At 43.6% G+C, this 21323-nt stretch overlaps 1 protein-coding gene across 1 annotated transcript; it reads right to left on the bottom strand.

The window, feature by feature from the left end:
• Positions 1 to 4512: 4512 nt before the first annotated feature.
• On the bottom strand, positions 4513 to 20773 carry LOC118208978 (short transient receptor potential channel 4-like). Its single transcript, XM_035383998.1, has 12 exons — positions 19801 to 20773; positions 19010 to 19416; positions 15014 to 15535; positions 11898 to 12234; positions 11100 to 11239; positions 8971 to 9284; positions 7993 to 8188; positions 7602 to 7796; positions 7240 to 7281; positions 6966 to 7055; positions 4763 to 5421; positions 4513 to 4664 (listed from the first exon to the last, which is right to left on the bottom strand). Exons 2-11 carry the CDS (start codon positions 19385 to 19387, stop codon positions 4771 to 4773), a joined length of 2865 nt encoding a protein of 954 aa, XP_035239889.1. The 5' UTR covers positions 19388 to 19416; positions 19801 to 20773; the 3' UTR covers positions 4513 to 4664; positions 4763 to 4770.
• Between the last annotated feature and the right edge of the window lie 550 nt (positions 20774 to 21323).

Raw genomic sequence — 21323 nt, forward strand, 5'->3', positions numbered from 1 at the left:
GCAGAGGAAATGCTGTTTACACAGTAACGGGAAACAACGCACCCAAGAAACAAACTATTGTAAAAAGTTAATTAAGATTCCCTGCAGATGCGAAACACGCTTGAGTGGGCCTAAATTATCGCCTCTGAACAGCTTCCAGACTTCCTTAATTCTGACGACACATTTTCAATGTTGACAGTGCCGAGGTTTTAAGATTGGATTTTAAAGCAATATTTCATCCACTACTGTTAACAAAACGTATAATGTCAGATTTACTTGTGTAAATTAAGATACAGAAAAAATACATTTTGTTCTGTGTTAAAAAATCTTTGTGCAGAACTAAAACAGTGGGGGGGGGGGGGGGGGGGGGAACATTTGTGTAGGAGGTAACAGAAGTATCTTACAGAGATGCTCTACAGTACAGGTATTTATTTTTTCAAAATCTGCAATAAAGCTTAATGCTTCATTTTAGCTGCTAGGAGGAAATTAAATAATAATAATAATAATAACCACACATATTTTTTAACAGCTTTTCAGAATTTTTTTAATGCTAAATTGATAGGGTGAGAAGTATGTTTTGATCAGGAGGTCTGTGCCCTGGGGTACTTCCCTCACCTGTGTGCTGAGGGCTCATGTGGCTTTTCATTTCCATCATAAAGCGCCCGCTTCTATCGCACATTATTTATCACACCGGCCTGGACCGCTGGGCTCCAGCATGTGCTCGGCATATGAGCGCAAGGCGAATTAAACAGAACACCAAACAGCCGGGCCATTAAAAAGCACCAGGAACATCTGAACGGGCCTAAGACACATATGTGTAAATTGCAATACAGGGAAACTGTCCGTGAGTAATCTAAAGGGTTTATATAATTCAGTGCAGACAGCTCCCCTCGGAGGGGAGAGAGCTGAGGACAGAGGGAAGATAATGCTGAGGACCAGATGAGGGCAGCAGTTACACAAGATACGCCTGTGTGAGCCGTCAGAAACACGCTGACACGCGCATTAAGACACACACACACATTCTTTCATGTGTGTACACACACACGTGTTTTCACACGTCATACACACGTGCGTTCACACGTGTACACGCATACACACACACTCTCACACGAGTACGTGCATACACACACATTTTCACGTGTACACGCACACACGTTTTCACGCACTTTCACACAAGTACACATACACATATGCTTTCACACATGTACACACACATGCTTTCACACGTGTACACACATACAAGCTTTCACACACGTACACACATACACGCTTTCACGTGTGTACACATACACACATACAAACACGCTTTCACGTGTGTACACATACACACACTTTCACACGCGTACACACACACAAACACACTTTCACACGTGTACACATACACACATGCTTTCACACGTGTACACACATACACACTTTCACACATGTACACATACAAACACGCTTTCACGTGTGCACATACACACATGCTTTCACACACGTACGCACATACACACTTTCACACGTGTACGCGTACTGTACACGGCACACACACACACACACACATACAGGTCCAGTCGATGATGTTCATTTTACAAATTAGAAACAAATGCAATGGAAGCTTAATGACATATGCTATTCACTAATATTGTGTCATCAATCAATGCGATGAAAGCAATCTATAAATATCACTGAGGTCATGTAATTTTCAGAGCCAATGAAACAGCTGGTGCGGACCACTGCCATGCAGTCCAGCACAAACAGAGCAACACAAGGTAGAAACTGCATAAATTCCGCAGGTCCTAAATTATTGTGATGGATTGCAGATGGTAATCTCACAATTTCTGAATGTAACAGTCTAACGTCTAAAGCTTTAACCCTTTAAGGTGTGAGATCACAAATACGTGATTATAAATGCTCTAAACTGAACACTCTGATGCTGATGTAACAATCATTGAAAGCGATGGAGTTCTAGAACGACTACTCTTCAAAGCGTTGAGAGAGAAAATGCTTCCACAGAGGTACTGTACGCACCACAGAGGGACAGAGCTTGGAACAGACAGCAGAGCAGTGAGTGACATTGCAAGCAGTGTGACGTTTACACTTCAAAGGCTGGGGAACTTTGTGTCATGGCTAAACTGAGGGGTTGGGGGGGGGTTTAGAGAAGACTGCTCACAATGGGACTGGAGACTGAAAGCCATCTCCCCCAACAGTTTCACTGCCCCAGGTGTCTGTGGGGGCCAGTGTTCTCCTGACTGACCCTCCGTGTGATGCGTGCTACACAGAACACGGCGTTGGGTAAAGGCACTGGGGCAATACCGAGGGACCCGACATCCATGTGAAGTGTGAGGGGGACTGTACCAAACCTCTCCAATGCATTCCACTGCCTCGGAATTCTAAGTCAGCGTTCTAGAACTCCATTGCTTTCAATTACCAGCAGTGATTGTGACATCAGCAGCAAGAGAATTTTCAGTTTTCAGAAAGTTCCAATTACATATTCGTGATCTTGCACCTTAAAAGGTTTAAGTGACAAATGCATAAATTCTCCATGCTGAAGAGGTCTCGCAGCCCTCTAAGTGGCACTTTCCGACCTCAGCTGGCTGCGTGGGTAGTTTTATGGAGACAGACGCATAAAGCACAGACTAAGTGTACACCTGAGTGCATCCTCTGAGGGCACTTTTACAATCTCTCTCTAAAAGCCGCCTGTTTAGCCATTAACAATAGCCCTGCACATTCAATGCACTTATCTCTATGCATTAGCATTTGATAACGCAGACTGTGTCACTGTTCACAAAGGGACAAAGATGCCTTCTGATTCCACGTTTGAAAGTTTGATGCTTTCATGCCTAATTTCTTGTTAACACCGTGTTCAGGGGGACACTTACAAGTACATTTCCACAAGCGCTAATTCCCACATATCTTTTTTAAGCTCTAAAAAAAAGGAACCATTAGTCTTTTATTTCCGAGCGAAAGTCTTTGGTTAAGATCAAGCAATGCACAAGAATAAACATTCCATTTAAAAATTACCATGGTAACAGGGAGCACATTATTACACAGACCGGTGGCTAATTTTGTATCAGAAAGCCACATGTGAGCTGGTGTGGGAAGAGGTGTGAACTTGAGAGATGAAGACATCTGTTCAGTTTGTCCAAGTGTGTCAGCAATCTAGGTGACATATGCATGATGAAATTCTGGCAGTGAGAAACACAGTGGCTGTCTATAGAAAAATCTAATGATAAAATCAAAAAAGGCAGATGCAATGTAACATCCATTTGTATATTACTGATTTATTGATTTTTAAATGTATTGACACCTTGAGCATCATGCTCTGGAATGGAAAATGAAACTGTATGTGTTCATACTCATTACATCATACTCATAACCATCATAATCAGTGCTTCATAAACAAGAAAAGAAAAAAAAAATGCATGTTTATTTTTTGCATGAAATACACATAACCATGCCAAGTCTGTTACAAAAAACTTACTATTGATTTTCTGCAAATGCACTGCTCCAATACACAACTTTAATATTGACTAGATATGAATTAGTACTGCCTGTAAAAATACTGAAGAAAAACAACCCAGTGATTGAGGCTGCAGTATGGTACTGTAATGGAAGAAATTAAAACTAAGTCAGGCTGTGTCTGTTCATCCCTGTTGATCAATTTAACCCTGGAGGCTAAAACTGAATAAATCTAAAGGTTTGCATAGAAAATGTATTAAATGAATATAAAGATACCTGTTTTGCATCAAAAACATCAAACTCCCACATTCTTCTACATATAATTAAAGTGCAAAATAAAGATTACAGGTCTCCCTTGTTAGAGTACGATTACCACACTTGCTGTTGGTCTGTATAATTTGACTCCACCAATGTAACAGAGAATAGTGTAGTCTTTAGTTTTTTTTTTCAGTTTTTTTTTTTTTTTGGGGGGGGGGGGGTTGTGCAGTGGGCTGTCACCTAGAAAGAAAAGACATATTGGTGAAGTGTTTCATTGCTGTTGAAATTTTTTTGTTTTTTTGTTGTTTACATATTGGTAAACAAAAAAAAAAAAAAAAAACGTTAGCATTCAAGAAGGCGCACCAGCACTGAGGACGTGTCATTGGTTTCTGAAAATCAGATGACCCGAATATTGTGCTACGTTTGACATGGTCTACAGCTTGTTGCGGCCATTTTCTTGCCTAAAATCGCGGTATAACGAGGGAGTGCTGTATATACTAAGGCAGAGTGCGGAGTACAGGCTTCATAAGGATAAGGACTGCTGCGCTTCACTGTGTAAGATAAGAGAAAGTAATGCACATTACATAAAGAAATGCAGTTATCGCAACTGTCTCTGCTAAATAGGTACAAGCCTGGATACATGTGCCGTTTTTCAGTAATGAGACTCTCCGAGGAGCGGACGCCAGTTAACCGAACCTTTCATTCCTTAATGACAGGCCCCAGATAGCCAAGGCCTGCGTCGTTAAAGAAATCAAGAGAACTTTATCTTTTCCTGCCTTACACACCACAAGTTTCCCTGAGTCTGTAATTACCCTCAAATTGATCTAAAAAAAAAAAACACACATTTCTAGAGATACAGAAAACGTTTTTTTCCAACTTCGCCACCCCCAAACTGTACAGGCATCGATCTCTTCCGGTCCGCACCTCGTTCTGAGAGCAGTCAAGGAATCCCTGGGACACACTGGCAGAGAAAAGGAAGTCTCCTAGGCACACAAACCTGATTGTCAGTCTCGCAATCCAACAGTCATGCCCATGTTGTGTAAACCCCCCCCCCCCCCCCCCCCCCCCCCTCGGGTTTCACCTGTGGAATCAGGTGAGGGTCGAACCCCCTTCTGAAGAGGAGACGCGAGTTTCCTCCTCAGGAGTCTGCCCCTGCAGAAACCTGTCCATCTCCTTCGCCTCCTCCACCTCCACCTCTGCTTCCTCCTGACTCGCCGCCTCCTCTTCCTCCCCTTCCTCCTCTCCCTCCTCGTCTCGGCAGGGCGGGTCCTCCGGGTCGGACTCCCCCTCCTCCTCAGAGACAGAGTATATGGTGCAGGGGCTCAAACCCGGGCTCTTGTTCTTGTGACTCTTCTGGAAGAGCCTCAAGTCGGTGATGTCCTTCGGGAAGTCCTTCCGGGGCAACTTCTCCTTGGAGGACGAGGTGTTGTCACCGGTACTCGGGGCGGGGCCAGGGGAGGGGGAGGGGCCAGAGGTGGGGAAACCGTTGGACAGCCCGCCGTGAGCCTCGGAGCCGCCGGCAGCCGCGTCGCCATGCTGGAGCAGGCTGGTGCCGCTGTAGAGGGTCAGCGTGCCCTTATCCTGGGCAGCGGTGCATGCTGGGGAGTACCTGAAGGGGTGGTCGGGATAGACGAAGCTGGACGAACTCACGCCGAGTTTGCCCCCCAGGCTGGAGGGCCTGTTGTGCTTCATCAGCCCCAGAACCTCATACCGGAAGCTGGAGATGTCCTGCTTCAGCTCCTACAAATATTTTAAACAGAGCTGTTCAGCTGAAAGGGTGATATCCCAATAAAAAAATTTTTTAATGGACCATCGATGAAATTTGATTGAATTGGCTTTTCCCTGTTAAGGTAAACTAAAAATAGCTGACCTGATTTCTTTACATCAAGCTAGAAGTGAGAACTTGAAACAGACAGAAATACAGAGAGAAAACTTTCAGTTATAATTCACAATTTAGAAAACTTTCAATATGTAATCCAAAATGTCCGGAGGGACAAGTCATTACATTGTTTCATGCAGAGAAATCGCATTTCATACAGTACCTTTGTGGCCATGGAAAAAAACAATGGGGCTACCATTAATAGACTTAATAAAAATACAGTTTCAAGAGCCTAAATTAACACAGCGCATTTAGGGAATACATTTTCTCATTGATAATCAGTGGTTCATTCTGTCTGTGTCCCCTTATCAAATGGGAAATCACCCTTTAGCACCTGTTAAATCAGCTTGAGTACAGCCCACTAAAATCTGAATTTATATGTAGTATGCTCACTTTGTGTTAAGCAGTTCAAAACCTTCTGAGAGAAAATCACATTTTTACATTAATACCATATTCATAACAGCAACACTGCCTACGTACTGGCTAAAATGGGATGTCAAGAGTTAAACCAATGCCCATTGGCCAAGGTTGGTCCATGGGCCATTTTTTGAAGAACACAGCACATAGCACAATTGGTCTGGCTATAACTGTAATGGGATGAGAGTGTGGGGAAGGGTCCACTTTAAAACCTCTGGCCAATCAGAATATTGTGCGTATTACACAGTATATTCCTGTGTTTTTCATGCTAGTCAATACGTCTGTGTTATAACGCATCAGCCGTCTCTCCAAACATGCAAAATCAAGTCAATCAAATTTTATTTGTATGGCTAGCAGAACAAACCACATGTTCTGCTAGTAACTCGATATGCCACTGAAACCCGAGCTTTGCTGCAAAAAAAATACACAAATAAATAAAACAATAATGTTCTTGTAGAACTTTCCCCGACGCACAAAATAAATGAAAATTTTTCTCACAGTCACCTACTATCTAGCAGTCTGGTTCTGGCACATGCAGTGTTTACATGGAACAGATTGTTGGGACCCCTGGACCTCCCACTCAGTGCAACCACATAGAAAAACCGAGGATAAAAAAATAGCAGCATCTCTGCAACTGTCACTTTTCCCGCCTTTTTCAGCAAAGCTCACTGTGCGTGACAGCCAATCACAGTGCAGACTATAAACAGTAGGGATACACAGCATATTAACACAGTCTATTCAAGTTCTATACAGTTAACGGCATAAGGAGAAAAACACAAAACAGTGATGCCAAAAAGCAGGTAAAGAAAATTAATTTTTATTGACTGACCTGCTGAAGGAGCAACAGTTTACGTATTTTTGGTGCAATGTAATGGCGATGCCAGAATGCACGTGTTCACTTTTTATATACAGTAGATTACCTCACAGTCAGCGAGTGCATTGCATTCAATATTCACCGCGCAAGTGTGTGTAAATCATGGCAAATTACCTTGAAATTTTCCTCGGTCAGCCCCTCCTCTGTTTTGGCATCCCTGATCATTGCAGCCACATACCTCTTGACCAGATTTCTCAGCACCTCCTGCAAATATGGAAAGACAAATATTCACCAACAGGGAGAAAAAGGCCTTCATTTTGGGCAAAAATGTCATATCTTGTAAAAAAAAAAAACACTTGGAAGGCATTTTGGTCGACACCCTTTGTTCTCCAGCTAATAGTAATCTATGAATGTATGCATCTGAGTGAATATCTGAACAAGGTATTACCTGATACTGATGGTTTATTCTCAAGGTTTCTGCTGTCCGTCTCTATAGCAAAAGGAGAAATTGCATTTAAGACACCAATAATCTCTTTTTAAAGTGCTAAAATGCTAACACATGGCAACTAATGAAATTAAATAAAACTAATAAATTGGCTAAAAAAATTCTATTGAAATGCTCATAAAGTTCTGTTTAGCGCTTATGCAGTTTTATTCATCCAGAGGGAAAGTTCCAGAGGCCATTGATTTTCCATAAATCTCTCAAAAGTATTTATTATTATTCATTATTTTCAAAGCTACCTTGCAGGACCTCCATTTAGTTAAAAACGCAATTGCTTTTATGAAAGTTTTATTCATACTGAACCTCACCCCTAAGGTTCCAAACCTTTCCGGTCTTCTGGATCTTGATGTTTTGCAAAATTGATTCTTTAGCCATCTGATGAGGTACCATACGGACTTGGGGCTGGGGATTATGTTAAAAGGAGACGGTAGAGTGCCTCCTTCTTCGAAATAGCTCATCCACAGCTTTGTCCGCGCAAATTTCCACTCAATGTCGGCGTGGTCCTGTCACGGGTAAAGACGAGAATAAGGACTTTGTGTAATTAGAGTAGCGGTACATTACAACAAATGTGACTCTGAAGAGTTCTCCAACGGTAAAGATGCTTAATCAGCTTGCTCTCAAAGATGCACAAAAACCAAGGAGGAGATACAAGGACCACAGAGAGCTGTACTGTGAGTCTGGTAGACAGGAGTGACTCACTGCTATGTGCTGATAGGAGTTGTTCATCATGGCGATGAGCATGTTCAGGAGGACCACCAGGGAGATGACGTTGTACGTGCCGAACATGGTGGCGCCAACAAACTCCGTGAACTTGTGGTCGGGCTTGACGTTGGTCACGTACAGACTGATGAGTCCAAATATGGACCAGAATAACGACTGCAGGGTCTCGAACAAGCTGTGAGGCAGACAATCAGTCCCATCGGGTCAACTAGTGAAAGTGCTTTACCGTAGTTTTACTTCGTAAAGGAATTGTGCAAACTGTATTGAGCAGTTCATCCGATGTTCGTCGGTGTGGTTCAAAACATACATGGCAAAATCAAAATACAACAGAATATTATCATTGTGGATTACATCACGTATGTAATTTTAAAATTCATTTGTAAGACATTTGAAATGCATTTGTTTTTTAAATTTTCCATAATTTTAAGTCAGTAAAGATAAGTTCAACTTAAGAACCTATGTATAACAAAATACTGTCATCATAACTTACATTAATAAAGTCATTGTAAGTCTTTTTCTTTCAAATGCATTTACCGTAATTTGTATTCAGTTATTTTAAGCAGGTAAAATAACTGCTGCTGGAGAATAACTGTAAATACAGCAGGCTATAATCATAATAGATTATGATATTTAAGTAAGTATAAAATGAGTCCAGAAGGGAAAACTGCAGAGAATGGGAAATTAATGATATATCTCATATATCCTAATTTGGTTACCGTTTCAAAATCATTTCAGTTGAAATAGGCTGTGGCATTTGTTCATAAACAACAGAGCAATGCACTATGGGATTGCTGGCTCTGTGGAACCACAGCCTCTCTTTCTGAAGGGGCAGTGACTATTCCCGGGAAAACCAGAGGCACGGTTTTTCATGGTTTTTCACGGTTTTTCACGGTTTTCACGGTTTCTCGTGGTCTTGCGCGGGACAATGAATAGTCACGCGTGGGCGACCGCGCTTACGTGGAGAAGGCGTTGTTCTGCTTCTCGCAGCGGATGCCCTTGCACTCCTTCTTCTCGTCGGTCTCGTAGTAGAAGTAGAGCTGGTTGAGGCCGTTGGCGAAGGCCAGCAGCACCAGGCAGTAGATGAAGAGGAACTTGAGGATGTCCAGCAGCATGCGGCCCAGCGAGATCTGCAGCGGCCCCAGGTGCGAGTTGGCGGTGAAGAGGGAGATGAGCCGCAGCGAGCTGAAGATGTTGGCGATGGCGAACACGGCCTCCGCCACCAGTGTCGGGTGCCACATCTCCCAGTCCTCACGAGGCTTACAGCTCCTGTACTGCAGGGGGAGCCAGAGAGCAAGGAATCTGTTCAAACTACCTGCGAGGCTTTTCATCTGCAATTACACAGAAATACATTCACCCCCCCCCCCCCCAACACCCCCCACAGATGACCCTGACCATTAATCTCACACTGCTGATTAAGAAATGTCGGCATTTCCATCACTTGTTCACAAAGCACTCACAGCGCTCCATTTGAAAATGCGACCTTCCTGTAACTAGACTTCAGCCATTTTCACCTCAAAATTATTATTACACCATTCTTAGCTGTGAAATTCACACAGTTAAATCCGCCAAACAGATTTACACAATGTGTGCTGTTCCTGTCAGTATGTGCTGCCTCCTTTCCATGAGAAGTGATACATATTTTTTTATATATATACAGCTTGTTCGTGTGGTGAGGTTAATTAGGACTTCAGGTGGATAATTGTACGGACACACCTGATTGTCTTCAGAAAGGAGCAATAGAACTCCCCAGCATTGTTATACATTACAGGATTCTTGGAATGTTCTAAAGCCATGATGTACTGTTGGCCAAATCCAACGCTTTCCTGGGTACAATAATTAGGAGACTTGCATATAAATCTATAATTGTTTTCATTTTATTTTGCTAGAATTATTTTCACTTTTAGCAGAGAAAAAATCCTCCATTTTACACTTCAAGATCTACACCATAATTGAATCTGCATACATTTGTCAAAAAGTACAAAACTAATTTCCAAACCTTGCTTTAATGAAGCACAAATAGCTGTCATAAACAAGTAATTTATGAAAGTAATTTATTTAATATCATATTTAATAACATGAAAGGTAATAGATGTGACAGTTCTCTAAACATCACATCACTGCGACTCATTTCCAAGGAGAAAAGGAATAATTTGTCTCCAGGAAATTCTGTGCTTTCCAAACCACTTACCCTCACCATCAGAAATTGTCATTTAATCAAATGCTTACTCTGTATTCATTCTTTCCTTTCCACCAATTTCTCTGCCTGATTATATTATCGAGTGTAATTTCTATCTCGGTTTTTCAGCAAAGGATCTCCATCAAAACAAAACAATACCTTTCACTCTCCGCTCCAAGGCAGCAGTGTTTCACAGATGGTAAACTAGCAAAAATCTGTGTTTGTATTCAAGGACAAAGCAGTACAGAAAATGTATATTGGTGAAGAGGTTTTTTTTTTTAAATGTTTTTTTTTGTTTGTTTGTTTAACTTTTAAGCCAATGTTCTAGAACACCATTGCTTTCAGTTACCAGTGGTGACTGTTACACCAGCATTAGCATGTTCAGAACATCCAAATCATATTTGTGATCTCACACCTTTAAGGGTTTTAATAAATGTGGGGCTCCCGAGTAGCTCAGTCAGAAAAGCCACTCACTATCAGCCCAGGATATAGGCTCTGTAGATGTACGTTCTTGGCCTTAGTTACATTAGCAGCTGACTGTGACTGAAGCAGTTAGCCTCGTCACGAAAGGTTCAGGGACAGAGGTTCATCGTAGCGGTAGCCTGTGCTGCAAAACGTCCTGCGGTACAGGACTGCAGCTGTGATCACAGAGATATGCATTTCTTCAACTCTCAGTTAGCTCTCTCCTGTGGTACTGTGTGGACTTCAGGGTGTGAAACGGTCATGAATAGAAAGAACGCACTGCCATGTTTTTGCCGTTCGAGCGCAGGTGACGTAGCTATAACTCAAGAGGCACAATTACAATTCCAAATTGGGGGCGGGGGGGGGGGGGGGGGGGGAATTGTTGTTAATGAATTCATTAATTAATAATTAGCAAAGGGCTCAGCAGTGGCAATCACATGCGAGTCACCTTTACATATGCGACGATCTTCAACGAAATGGTGGCCAGGTACAGGGAGTTCATGACAAAATCCATCAGGTTCCACCAGTCGTGGATGTAATCCTGAAACCCACCGTCCCACATCTGTTTGATCTCCGTCCAAATGAAACCTATGGGCGGAGAAGGCAGGCAGTTATTCACCAGGCATGTCACCTTTGATCATGGAACCAAATGGATAATTTACCACAGCCAAAATACTGTGACCCAGTCCTCAACTAGGATTAATCTGTTTCCTTTAAAGAAAAAAATTCAACAAATATCTCCACTGAAATTTTTTTAAAATCCAGGACTAGGAAACCAGCCCTGTATGTGTCAATGGGAATTTATTATACCAGTGCATTATGAAGTAGATTGCTTCATTAACACAATACAGTAAAATAATAGAGCTGTGATTGGCTCTGAGCAGGTTCTGTAATTTAGGCCAGTCTGTGACCTGCAGACAGGATTTAGATTCAATCCTCTGGCTTAGATTTCACCCGCCAACCCAAACTCTCATGACATCAATTTTTTCTTCCTTTTCTGGCTGAGACATACGTTTCCATTCTCTGCACAGTTTATTATAGTTTATCGCCAACAGCATAGCACAAGAGGTGGAACACAGAATATGAGTGCTCCACAGCACTAGTGATAGAACACTGAGTATCAATACTCCACAGTACTAGGGTTGAAAAATCTTTCATAGCAATAGTGGTGAATACTAGTATTCCATTGCACAAGGGGTGCAACACTTGGAGATGTAAATATTGACGGTGGTGAGCATCCTTTTACCCAGGACCCAGGGCAAGATCATCCACTCCACAGCGGTGGGAGCAGGGCCTTGGCGGAAGGGGTCTGTGGAGACGATGTGCTGGGATGCCAGGAGGAGGAGGAAGAGGAAGGTCAAGTAGGAAGCCGTGTGACAGATGAACTTGATGAAGGGCTTGCGGATGAAGAGGCCGTAGCGACTCTTGGGAATGATGAGGTAGCAGAGGGAGAAGAGGGGGAACATGAGTCCGATGAAGACGCAGGTCATAAATTTCACCGCCCAGTGTCGTCTCCTCCAACCTGGAAACTCATCATACCAACGAGACGCCAACAGCTGCTGACAGTTGGGCTGGGCCACAAACTGAGAGAGAGAGAGAGAGAGAGAGGGAGAGAGAGAGAGATGGAGAGAGAGAGAGAATGGAAAAGAAAGAAAGAAAGAACAGAAACAAAGAAGCTATGATCTGACAATCCATTGATGTGTGAATTCAACAAATGAACCAATACCTGACTGAGTTACCAACCAACCAACCAATCACAACTGGAGAAGGCAGTCACAAGGGGAGGGGGAGAGAAATGGACTGAAGAACGCTTTTTGTATCGAAAAAAGGTAGAAAGTATACATTTATGCTGTCCCTCTTACCAACACATTTTTTCACGTCAAGACAAAGGCCAAGAAACACAATATTCCATTCCAAGTAAAGAGCAAATCACGCGAATAAAATGTGAACATTGCACTCACAGTAGTAGTTCCAACATCTCCCACGCTTTTTTTTCCAAATGCAAGAAAAAAAAAAGTAAGTGAATAAGGCTCTATTTTTGCTGTTGACTTTTCTTGAACTTGGCTCATTTCAGCTTTTCAGGCCTGGCAAGAAAATGAGGCCTGGCAAGAAAATGAGCTAGCCAATTAAAAAGGTGTGATTTTTACACGCAGGCCTGTCGCTTAAAATGGAGGCAACTGCTGCAGAGAAAGCGTGGCGGTGCATTAAGAACAGATGCTTCATCTGCCACCATAGTGTTAACATCTTGACACTAATGCACAGTCCCAGTGCACAAGCAAGCAGAAAGTTTAAGACAGGCCAAATACTACAGCTGAACTGCTCTACAAACTACAGAACAAATACGCAGCACTGATCCAAAGGTCGATTAGCTACAGCGTGCAAAAGGAGAAAACATTACCCTGGAAACATATTCACGAACAGCCATGGTTCTTTATGCTCAAGGTCCTCAAATAGTAATCACACACAGAAGGCTGAGGGGCATTTTTATCAGTGTATTTTTAAGAACTTTTCAGGTACAATACCACTGTGCAAAGTGGGGCAACAGCAGTCTATGTAAAGAAAATTTTTTAAAACTGCCGTTGGTATTTCAAAACAAATGCCTAACAGATAAAAGGCACATTGAGTTGGACCAAGAACCATAAATACATAAAAATTCGCCTTATATTGTACGACAAGAGCTTCAAGTGCTCTTGCAGTCCAGTTGTAATAAATTAAAAAGACAAAGACATTAGTCATTTGGGATTGTTCAAACTGCAACCCCAAAATGGAAATAAATATGTCATAATCACTGAATATTCCCTTTGACAGAGTTGTTGCTGCTTTGTCTCTCGGGGTGAATATTCATACCCGTTAGATCAGAGCATACTACACTGTTAGCAGATCAGTACTGTGTTACTGCCATCAAACACCAGTGTTTCTGAATCACCATATTCCGCACATATGCAGTTACATAAGCAGGAGTTAAATCTTGCATATAGTTCAACAGCAACAGAATGCAGATCAAAGGCACAAACATACTGTGTGATCTGGAGAGATTAGAGAGTCACGGCTCTGAACAGACGGCTTTTAGAAAATCAACAGCCTTGCTGTTCACAGATTCCACCCTCAAGGGTAGAATGCTGATCTGAAAAATACAATATCCCACTCTGACTTTTTTCAAATATCACTCATTTAATATTTATTCTTTCCAGAGTTACTTGTAGGCGAGTTTATTTGATATATTTAGCACTACAATCATCAGCAAATAATGGTGAATATAATAAGCAATTATTTAATTACAGAATGGTGATGCAATGGGTAGCACTGTTGCCTCACAGCAAGAAGGTCCTGGGTTCAAATCTCAGCCTTTCTGCGTGGACTTTGCATGTACCCCCCTTTGTCCCTGTAGGTTTCCTCCTAGTACTCCGGTTTCCTCCCACAGTCCAAAGACATGCAGGCAGGCTAATTGGAGACTATAAATTGCTCGTAGGGTATGAGTGCGTGCGTGAATGGCCTGTGTGCCCTGTGATAGATTAGTGTCCTGTCCAGGGTGTATTCCTGCCTCTCGCCCATTGCACGCTGGGATAGGCCCCTGCCCAGGATAAGCAGGTATAGATGATGGATGGATGGATGGATGGATGGATTCTTATTATTATAAAGCCTCAGCACAGCAGAAACGCTAGGCCAACTAGGCTGGGCTCAGACTCCTGTTCAGTGCCTGCTTGCTCATGACAGAAAAAAAAGGATGTTAACATTGCAAGGAACACTCTCTTAAGTTTATAACTCCTTTAAGTGTAGGAGGCTAGGTCATTCACGCTGCAGATGGGGCTCATTAGCTTGGCATTAGGGGACTGTCAGGCGGAAGCAATGCCAATCCACAGATCCCCAGGAGCACACACCACATCCCAGACCGCAAAAAGGCTAATGTAGCTCACCACCATCATCGATTTATTACCTACACAGTACCCATTATTCGGCAGATATGTTTTCAGGCAAATTAAATAACATCATTTTAAATGGCAGCAAGCAAGGCGTTGCATTACAGAGTACCATTCTGCAAAACTGAAGGGCGGAAACTGTCTGCTGAAGGTTGCGTGTGGAAGATGCTACACATCTGCATTACGCTCTGCGTGCTGACAGGCAGTGGTGGCACTGGCGAGCTCCACGCATCACACACACGTTCGAAACGGGGAGCTAACGGCGCAACCGCATCATGCGTCACAACGGAAACGAGAAATTAACCATAAATGGGCCATATTTAATCACCACCCACAGGAACAGCCTCACTCTATTTACAGAGCAGAACCACTCATCTGCGCCTCCCACCTGTCATTACACCTGGAAAGGGTGCTAGCAGGAGGGGGGGGCGAGGGGGGGGCTCACCTCCTTCTGGCGGTACTTGATGGCCAGCTTCAGCCTGGCCAGGTCGCAGTTGGTCTCCTCCTCCAGGAGGTTGACGTCGTCGCGGAAGTTGAGGATGGTCTCCAGCTCGCGGGAGCTGCGGGTCTGGTCCAGCAGGTCCTTGGCGAAGCGCTTGCACTGCTGCGACAGCTCCTCGTACTCGTACTTGAACTCGTTCTCCACCTTGCTGAGCTCCTGCAGCTCCCAGCTGAGCTGGAAGGCGGTGAGGAAGGGGTCCTCGCTGGACAGGGCGATGAGGGAGGGGCTGGCCAGCGCCCGGTAGGTGTTCAGGCGCGAGCGGGAGTGGCGGAGGCTGTCCACGTCCGAGCTGGACACGCACTCCACGCAGTTGCAGCGCACCTCGTGCGGCTGGGGCATGGACACGCCCTTCTGCACCAGCAGCTTGATGATCTCATAGTTGTTGGTGTGCGCCGCCAGAATGATGGGGGTGATGTCGGGGGTGAAGTCCGAGAACTGCTTGTCCAACAGAATCGGCGGAACCTGCTAAGATTTGGAAGGGGGGAGTGGGGGTTTGGTGAGGGGGGCGACAGGGGATAGAGAAAGACACGAGTCAAGTATGGACGTCTGAATATGCTGGAAAAGATGACGCTGCTACAGTCATGTAACTGAGCCCATTTCAACTACGGTAGCCCGTATCAATTTAGGAATACAATATAGGCATTGGTCTCTCCATTTCAAAAGCCCCTACATGTTGATAGTATCAGCTCCAGCAGAGCTTCTTCTGAACCATTTTCCCATAGTTCCTAGGATCAAATTACTAAAACTTTCAACAGAATTGTCCAATTACATTCTCACAAATGTTAAACAAAGCAATAAACTGGGCAGCCTTATCTTACATCAGAGTGATCATGCTCATGGTACTGCAATGTTATAATGAAAATGTTTAGCTTTTAGGGTATACGGGACAGCAATACAAAAAAATCAGAGATCAAACACATCTGCAAACAAAGACTAAAAAGGACGGAATATGTTTGAAGAGAGAAACTGAAAAACTGTGTTATCATGATCCATTTTGAAACAACCCAAACCAGCTCTTCCAGACGCATATACTCCGACAAGCTTTCGTTGGACTTACAGGGAGAAAAAGCCGAGGTGATTAAGTGCCTCCTTTCAGTATTACAGTCTTTAAGAGGTGATGTGAAACCCCCTCAGATTAGGCTGGTTAACACACCCTGATGAATCACTGCATGGAAAGGCCAGAGCTCAGGCCGAGAGGTCACCAGGCTCCCTGTCACAGGGACAAAGCCAAGCTATTTGACTGGAGGAGAGAATATTAATGACATCACATAACTGTAATGCTGTTAGGTCAACGCTCCATCACGATCATGCTGGTAGAGATGATCTTAGATTAATCAGTAAAAAATTTCATAACAGGCTTTCATAGTAATGGATAGTAATGTAAAAAAAAGGGGGGTGGGGGTCTATATCTTGAAAACTGACCAGTATGTCAAATGCTGCTCGTTTTACAGGAATGTGTTGTAATTACACCACCACTGTCATTAGTACAGAATCATAAAATTGTATTATAGTCAACGGGAGAAACATCCATCACGGTGGCGTATCCTTACAGATTTATCTGATTATCTCGAGCTCATCTTGAAAATGTGAAAATTCTGCATAAAAGAGGGAAATTATGAGCACTATTCTCTCATGTAAAATACAAATTGATAGACACAATGAACCAAATAGGTGGTAGCTGTTCAGAAATCTATTGATTTTGTAATGTCTTTTGTAAAAGTGACTTTTATAATGTCATAAATCCAACTTGAACCACCATTTTTTCCCCACTGCGTAATGGATGACTGGTGTGGTTTATTACAAAACACTTTCCCTTGACCTAAGAGAATAAAGCACTTTCATTGCCGTCCATTTCATATTTGTGGTCCAGCCGCATAAGAAGGCACCTTCTAATGCATAAAGCTCCTAAGCATAATGACTGGTTGGGGTGCGATCAACAGAGATGCAAAATGGCTGATTTGCATTTCACAGAAGTGTTGAGCGCTTGAGTATAAATAGGATGAACACCTGAGGGCTAAAATATACTGTGATGAAGGATAAAATCTCTGATGTGCAGTGATTTGAGCCCCCCAGTGGTTCAGCCTTTTTTCCCACAGACTAAAAAAAAATAATAATTCAGTTTAGCTTTCAGCAGTGCTGCAGTTTTCAGTTTGTCTAGAAGCCTAGTCCTCCAAAAACAAAAGCGTGCATCTAGGCTAAGATAATATCCGGCTGTCACCACGTAACATATATTGTAAAAAGAGAGATTTATCTTCCAGTGTAATTATACCTCGTTGCCAGTAAGGCTGTGGAGAACTTGCCAAATTCTCAGATCCCGCTGCCTCGTTGTTCATCTGGGACAGAATCTGAATGCGTGTGATCCCGCATCTAAGAGTTTTTTCCTCTATAAAGCTAATCCTTAATAAATCCAGCTGTGCTACCAGGATGATATCAAAGTGGCTAAAGACCTCACTGCCTTTTCATCCCAACCTTTAAGTTATTCAAAATTTTGGAATAAACACAGTTTGCAGGTGTATGCCTGTCCTGTTACCCCAGGGTCATCAATTCAGTTTTGGAAAAATTATTTATTACTGCCTGTTCATCCCACTTGAAGTTATTACAAATTTTGGAATGAGCACAGTTTGCAGGTGTATGCCTGCCCTGTTACTGCACAAACTAGCACGCACGACCTGAAAATTTCGGCCACCAGCCACGCCCTTTTTTTCTCACACCATGTCCACCCAGTTAGCCAGAGGAGGGCATCTCTTCCAGGCAGTGGCACCTGCAGGATTCTCTCACAAGGTATGCAGATGTGATAGAGAATGTAAAATCATTTGCAACAGAAGAGTTTGCAATGAAATGAATGGTAAATGGACTGCATTTATATAGCGCTTTTATCCGAAGCGCTTTACAACTGGTGCCTCTCATTCACCCATTCACACACACACACACACACACACACACACACACACAATGGTGAAAGGCTGCCATGCAAGGTACCAATCAGCTCGTCTGGGAGCAATTAAGGGTTAGGTGTCTTGCTCAGGGACACTTCGACACGCCCAGGGCGGGGGATCGAACCGGCAACCCTCCGACTGCCAGACAACCGCTCTTACCTCCTAAGCTAAGTCGCCTCCGAGAATGAAGATGCCTGGGTCGTTTTTGCTTCAAATTCAGTTGCATGTTTGTGTGTTTCCCAGTCAAAAACTTGTATTTGTCATTGAAAAAAAATGAAAAAGAAATAGAAAAACTTTCTGGTGCGCACAGTGCCAGCTCTGTATAGATGTGCGTAGCTGGGAAGATTGGACTGTCAGCCACAGTCAGCTCTGGTGTGATCTGGCTTTGATTCTAGAGTGTGTGGGAGTGACACTGCCCCAGGGACCACTGTGCTTGCTTGACACACCCATTTCATCATTTCCGTGTACAGCTTTTGAAAATCACTTTTGGGTCATGACAGCAAAAAAAGTTTCAGCTGACAGCAGTAAAACTTTCAAATGATGCATCTACATTGACTATTATTAGTATGCAGAATTTAAGCGCTCAAGGTCTAGTCAAGGAGTGTTCAACGCTGACATTAGTTGAATGTTCCTTGATTGGTCCTTAATTGGCAAAACATTGTATGTCCTCCCCCGAAAATGAACATACAGTAACTGGATAATTTAAAAAAAATATAAGGTAAATATTCAATGCAAAGTACCAAACCTACTCATTTTATCATCTAGAAATCTGCAGGACACTGTCTCAGGTGCAGGAAGTTCATCACATGCACATTACGTGTCAGAGCTTTCTGGCACACACTTTTTGTATCGACTATTGTGAAGCACTTTGTTTCCTGTATTGAAAAGTGCTATACAAATAAAGCTATTATTATTATTATTTATTTTATTTTTTTTAAATAAATTTCTCCCCAAGTCTACAGCAAGGACAGCCTGCCCGAATGAATAAAAGGGGAAACCCCACCTGCTTCTCCCCCCTGGGCTTCTTGTGGTTGAGCAGGAGCTCCACGGCCCCCACCACCTCCTTGCGGATGGCGTGCAGCAGGGCGTCGCCCACGTAGACGTTGAAGCCCAGCAGCAGCTCGATGATCTCCAGGTTCTCGTTCTCGATGGCGATGAGCAGCGCGGTGCGGCCCAGCGGGTCGATGCAGTTGATGTTGATCTTGAAGTAGATCTCGGCCTCCTCCAGGGCCTGCTTGACGCTGGCGTAGTCGCCCTTCTCCACCGCGCTCAGGTAGGCCTTCTCCTGCGCGGAGAGCTCCGACTCCGCCCGCACGATGCGCAGGGGGATGCGGTCGCGGTACGACGAGATGTCCGAGCGGCGGAAGAACAGCTGAGACATCGTCGCTAGGCCATCTCACACTGACCAGACTTCGGGGTGGGGGAGGGGAGGAAATATGACAACAGAAAAAATCAAGACAGAGTCTCAACAACCAGGCACAGGTTCTTTAGATCAGGGATGCCCAGCCCTGTTCCTCGAGATCTACCATCCACTATAAGAAATAAAGGTACACAAGGGTACAAATTCTGTACGAGTACAAAACTGTACCTCTAAACGGTACCTTTATTCTGAGAGTGTCCTGTAGGTTGGTAGATCTCTAATTTGGTACTCTAATCTGGTACACCTGATTATACTAATTAGCAGCTCAACGAGATCTCTAGCTGTTGAATGAGGTGCCCTTCCTTAGAGATGGAGTGAAAGCCAGGACAGCAGATCTCCAGGAATAGGGCTGGGCAGCCCTGTTTTGGACTCACCAAACAGTTCCTGCTTTACTTGCGTCCTCTCGATTTCTTAACTACAGAAGGTTTTCCCAGTCGGTAACAGGAGTTTCATTCCTGTGTTGTGGTACAGTACAGAAAAAAAACATCCATTGCCACCTGACTGTACGTGGTCATGCTCCTTATTCCATTTTCCAAAGATATCTCACACTGTCATTTTTTTGGCTTTGACGGTTCAGGAGACCGATTAAACAACAAGAATGTTTAGCTGCGTACCCAACGAGCCTATCGAATCCGTGATCAGGGGACACCAGATTGTCTCACTCCCTGTGTGCCCTGCCTTCCTGCCAGGCTAGCCAAGCGGAAATTTCAGAAGAAGCCCGCCTTTGCGTAAACCCACCAAGTCACGTCAAAGGAGCAATTAGCCGGCTCGTGCTGATGGCTCTGACGATCTGCAGATCTAAGCTTCAGCCCATGCCAGAGACTGCCGCCACAGTAACCATCCCAACAGAAACATCCGTTATGCAATATTGCTAAGGCGTACCAGTCTCAGTGATGAACTTCACGCTAACTCCTTGAAGGTTTCATCCCGTGTTGAACTCCTATATATAAGCTGGAGGAGCAGCAAGATTGACAGGAAGAATGCAGTTCCTGGAAAAACAATTCCATTGGGAAAGCCTCATCAACTGACCAATTCGCTTTTGTTTAGCCTAATGCTTCCTGAGAAATCCATGCCGCCTGTTGACCACAGCCCTGGTGGGCAGGGGTAGAACGTCTACAGAGCATTAAAAAAAAAGAAGGGCTCTAAGGAGAATGCGGTTTGTTTTTTAATGAACTGAATGTTGACTTTGATTTTAGTGGTGACCTGGTTTCTGCCAAACATTTTTTTTTTCAACATCCCCAGTTCTGTGTTATCTTCTTGTAATCTAAGCTTGAGAAGTATGGGCTAACATTTAGCTCTATACGTTCAGGGGGATAGGCATTAATTTAGTTACACAGACAGACAGACAGACAGACACACACACACACACACACACACCAGTTTTTATCATGTTTAACCAACCATTCTGCTCATCTGATGACTCACTCCTGTCAATCCTACATCCATCTCTCTCTCCATAACAATGCACTTACTGAACTGTTATGTCCACCACAAAAACAAACGACGCACGCCTTTAACTGTCTCTCCTGCATTTCACATCCATTTTTCATAACAACACACAGTTGAGTTAAAGGTAACCACACACTGGCAGGGTAGACTAACCTGCAATGTGACTTCAACCCAAAATAAACGACATTTGTCAGGAAAACGAAGGCAGCGTTTGCCGTTCACATACGATTAACAAGCAGGCATGAAGAACATGAACATGTAGGACACAGCACATAATGACTGGCCAACAGTCCTTTAAAAGCCTTTCTGTCAAATGAAAACATATGTCAGGACTAAATGGCGCTAGGTCCCCACCACTCGGCTCAGGAGGCTGAAGTATCTGGCAGAAGATGACTTTCTCCTTAATGCAGCAGAACCGGAGTAGTACATTCTCGGGAGAGTGAAGCGC

This window comes from Anguilla anguilla, chromosome 12, assembly GCF_013347855.1.
Source record: "Anguilla anguilla isolate fAngAng1 chromosome 12, fAngAng1.pri, whole genome shotgun sequence".
Classification (NCBI taxonomy): Eukaryota; Metazoa; Chordata; class Actinopteri; order Anguilliformes; family Anguillidae; genus Anguilla; species Anguilla anguilla.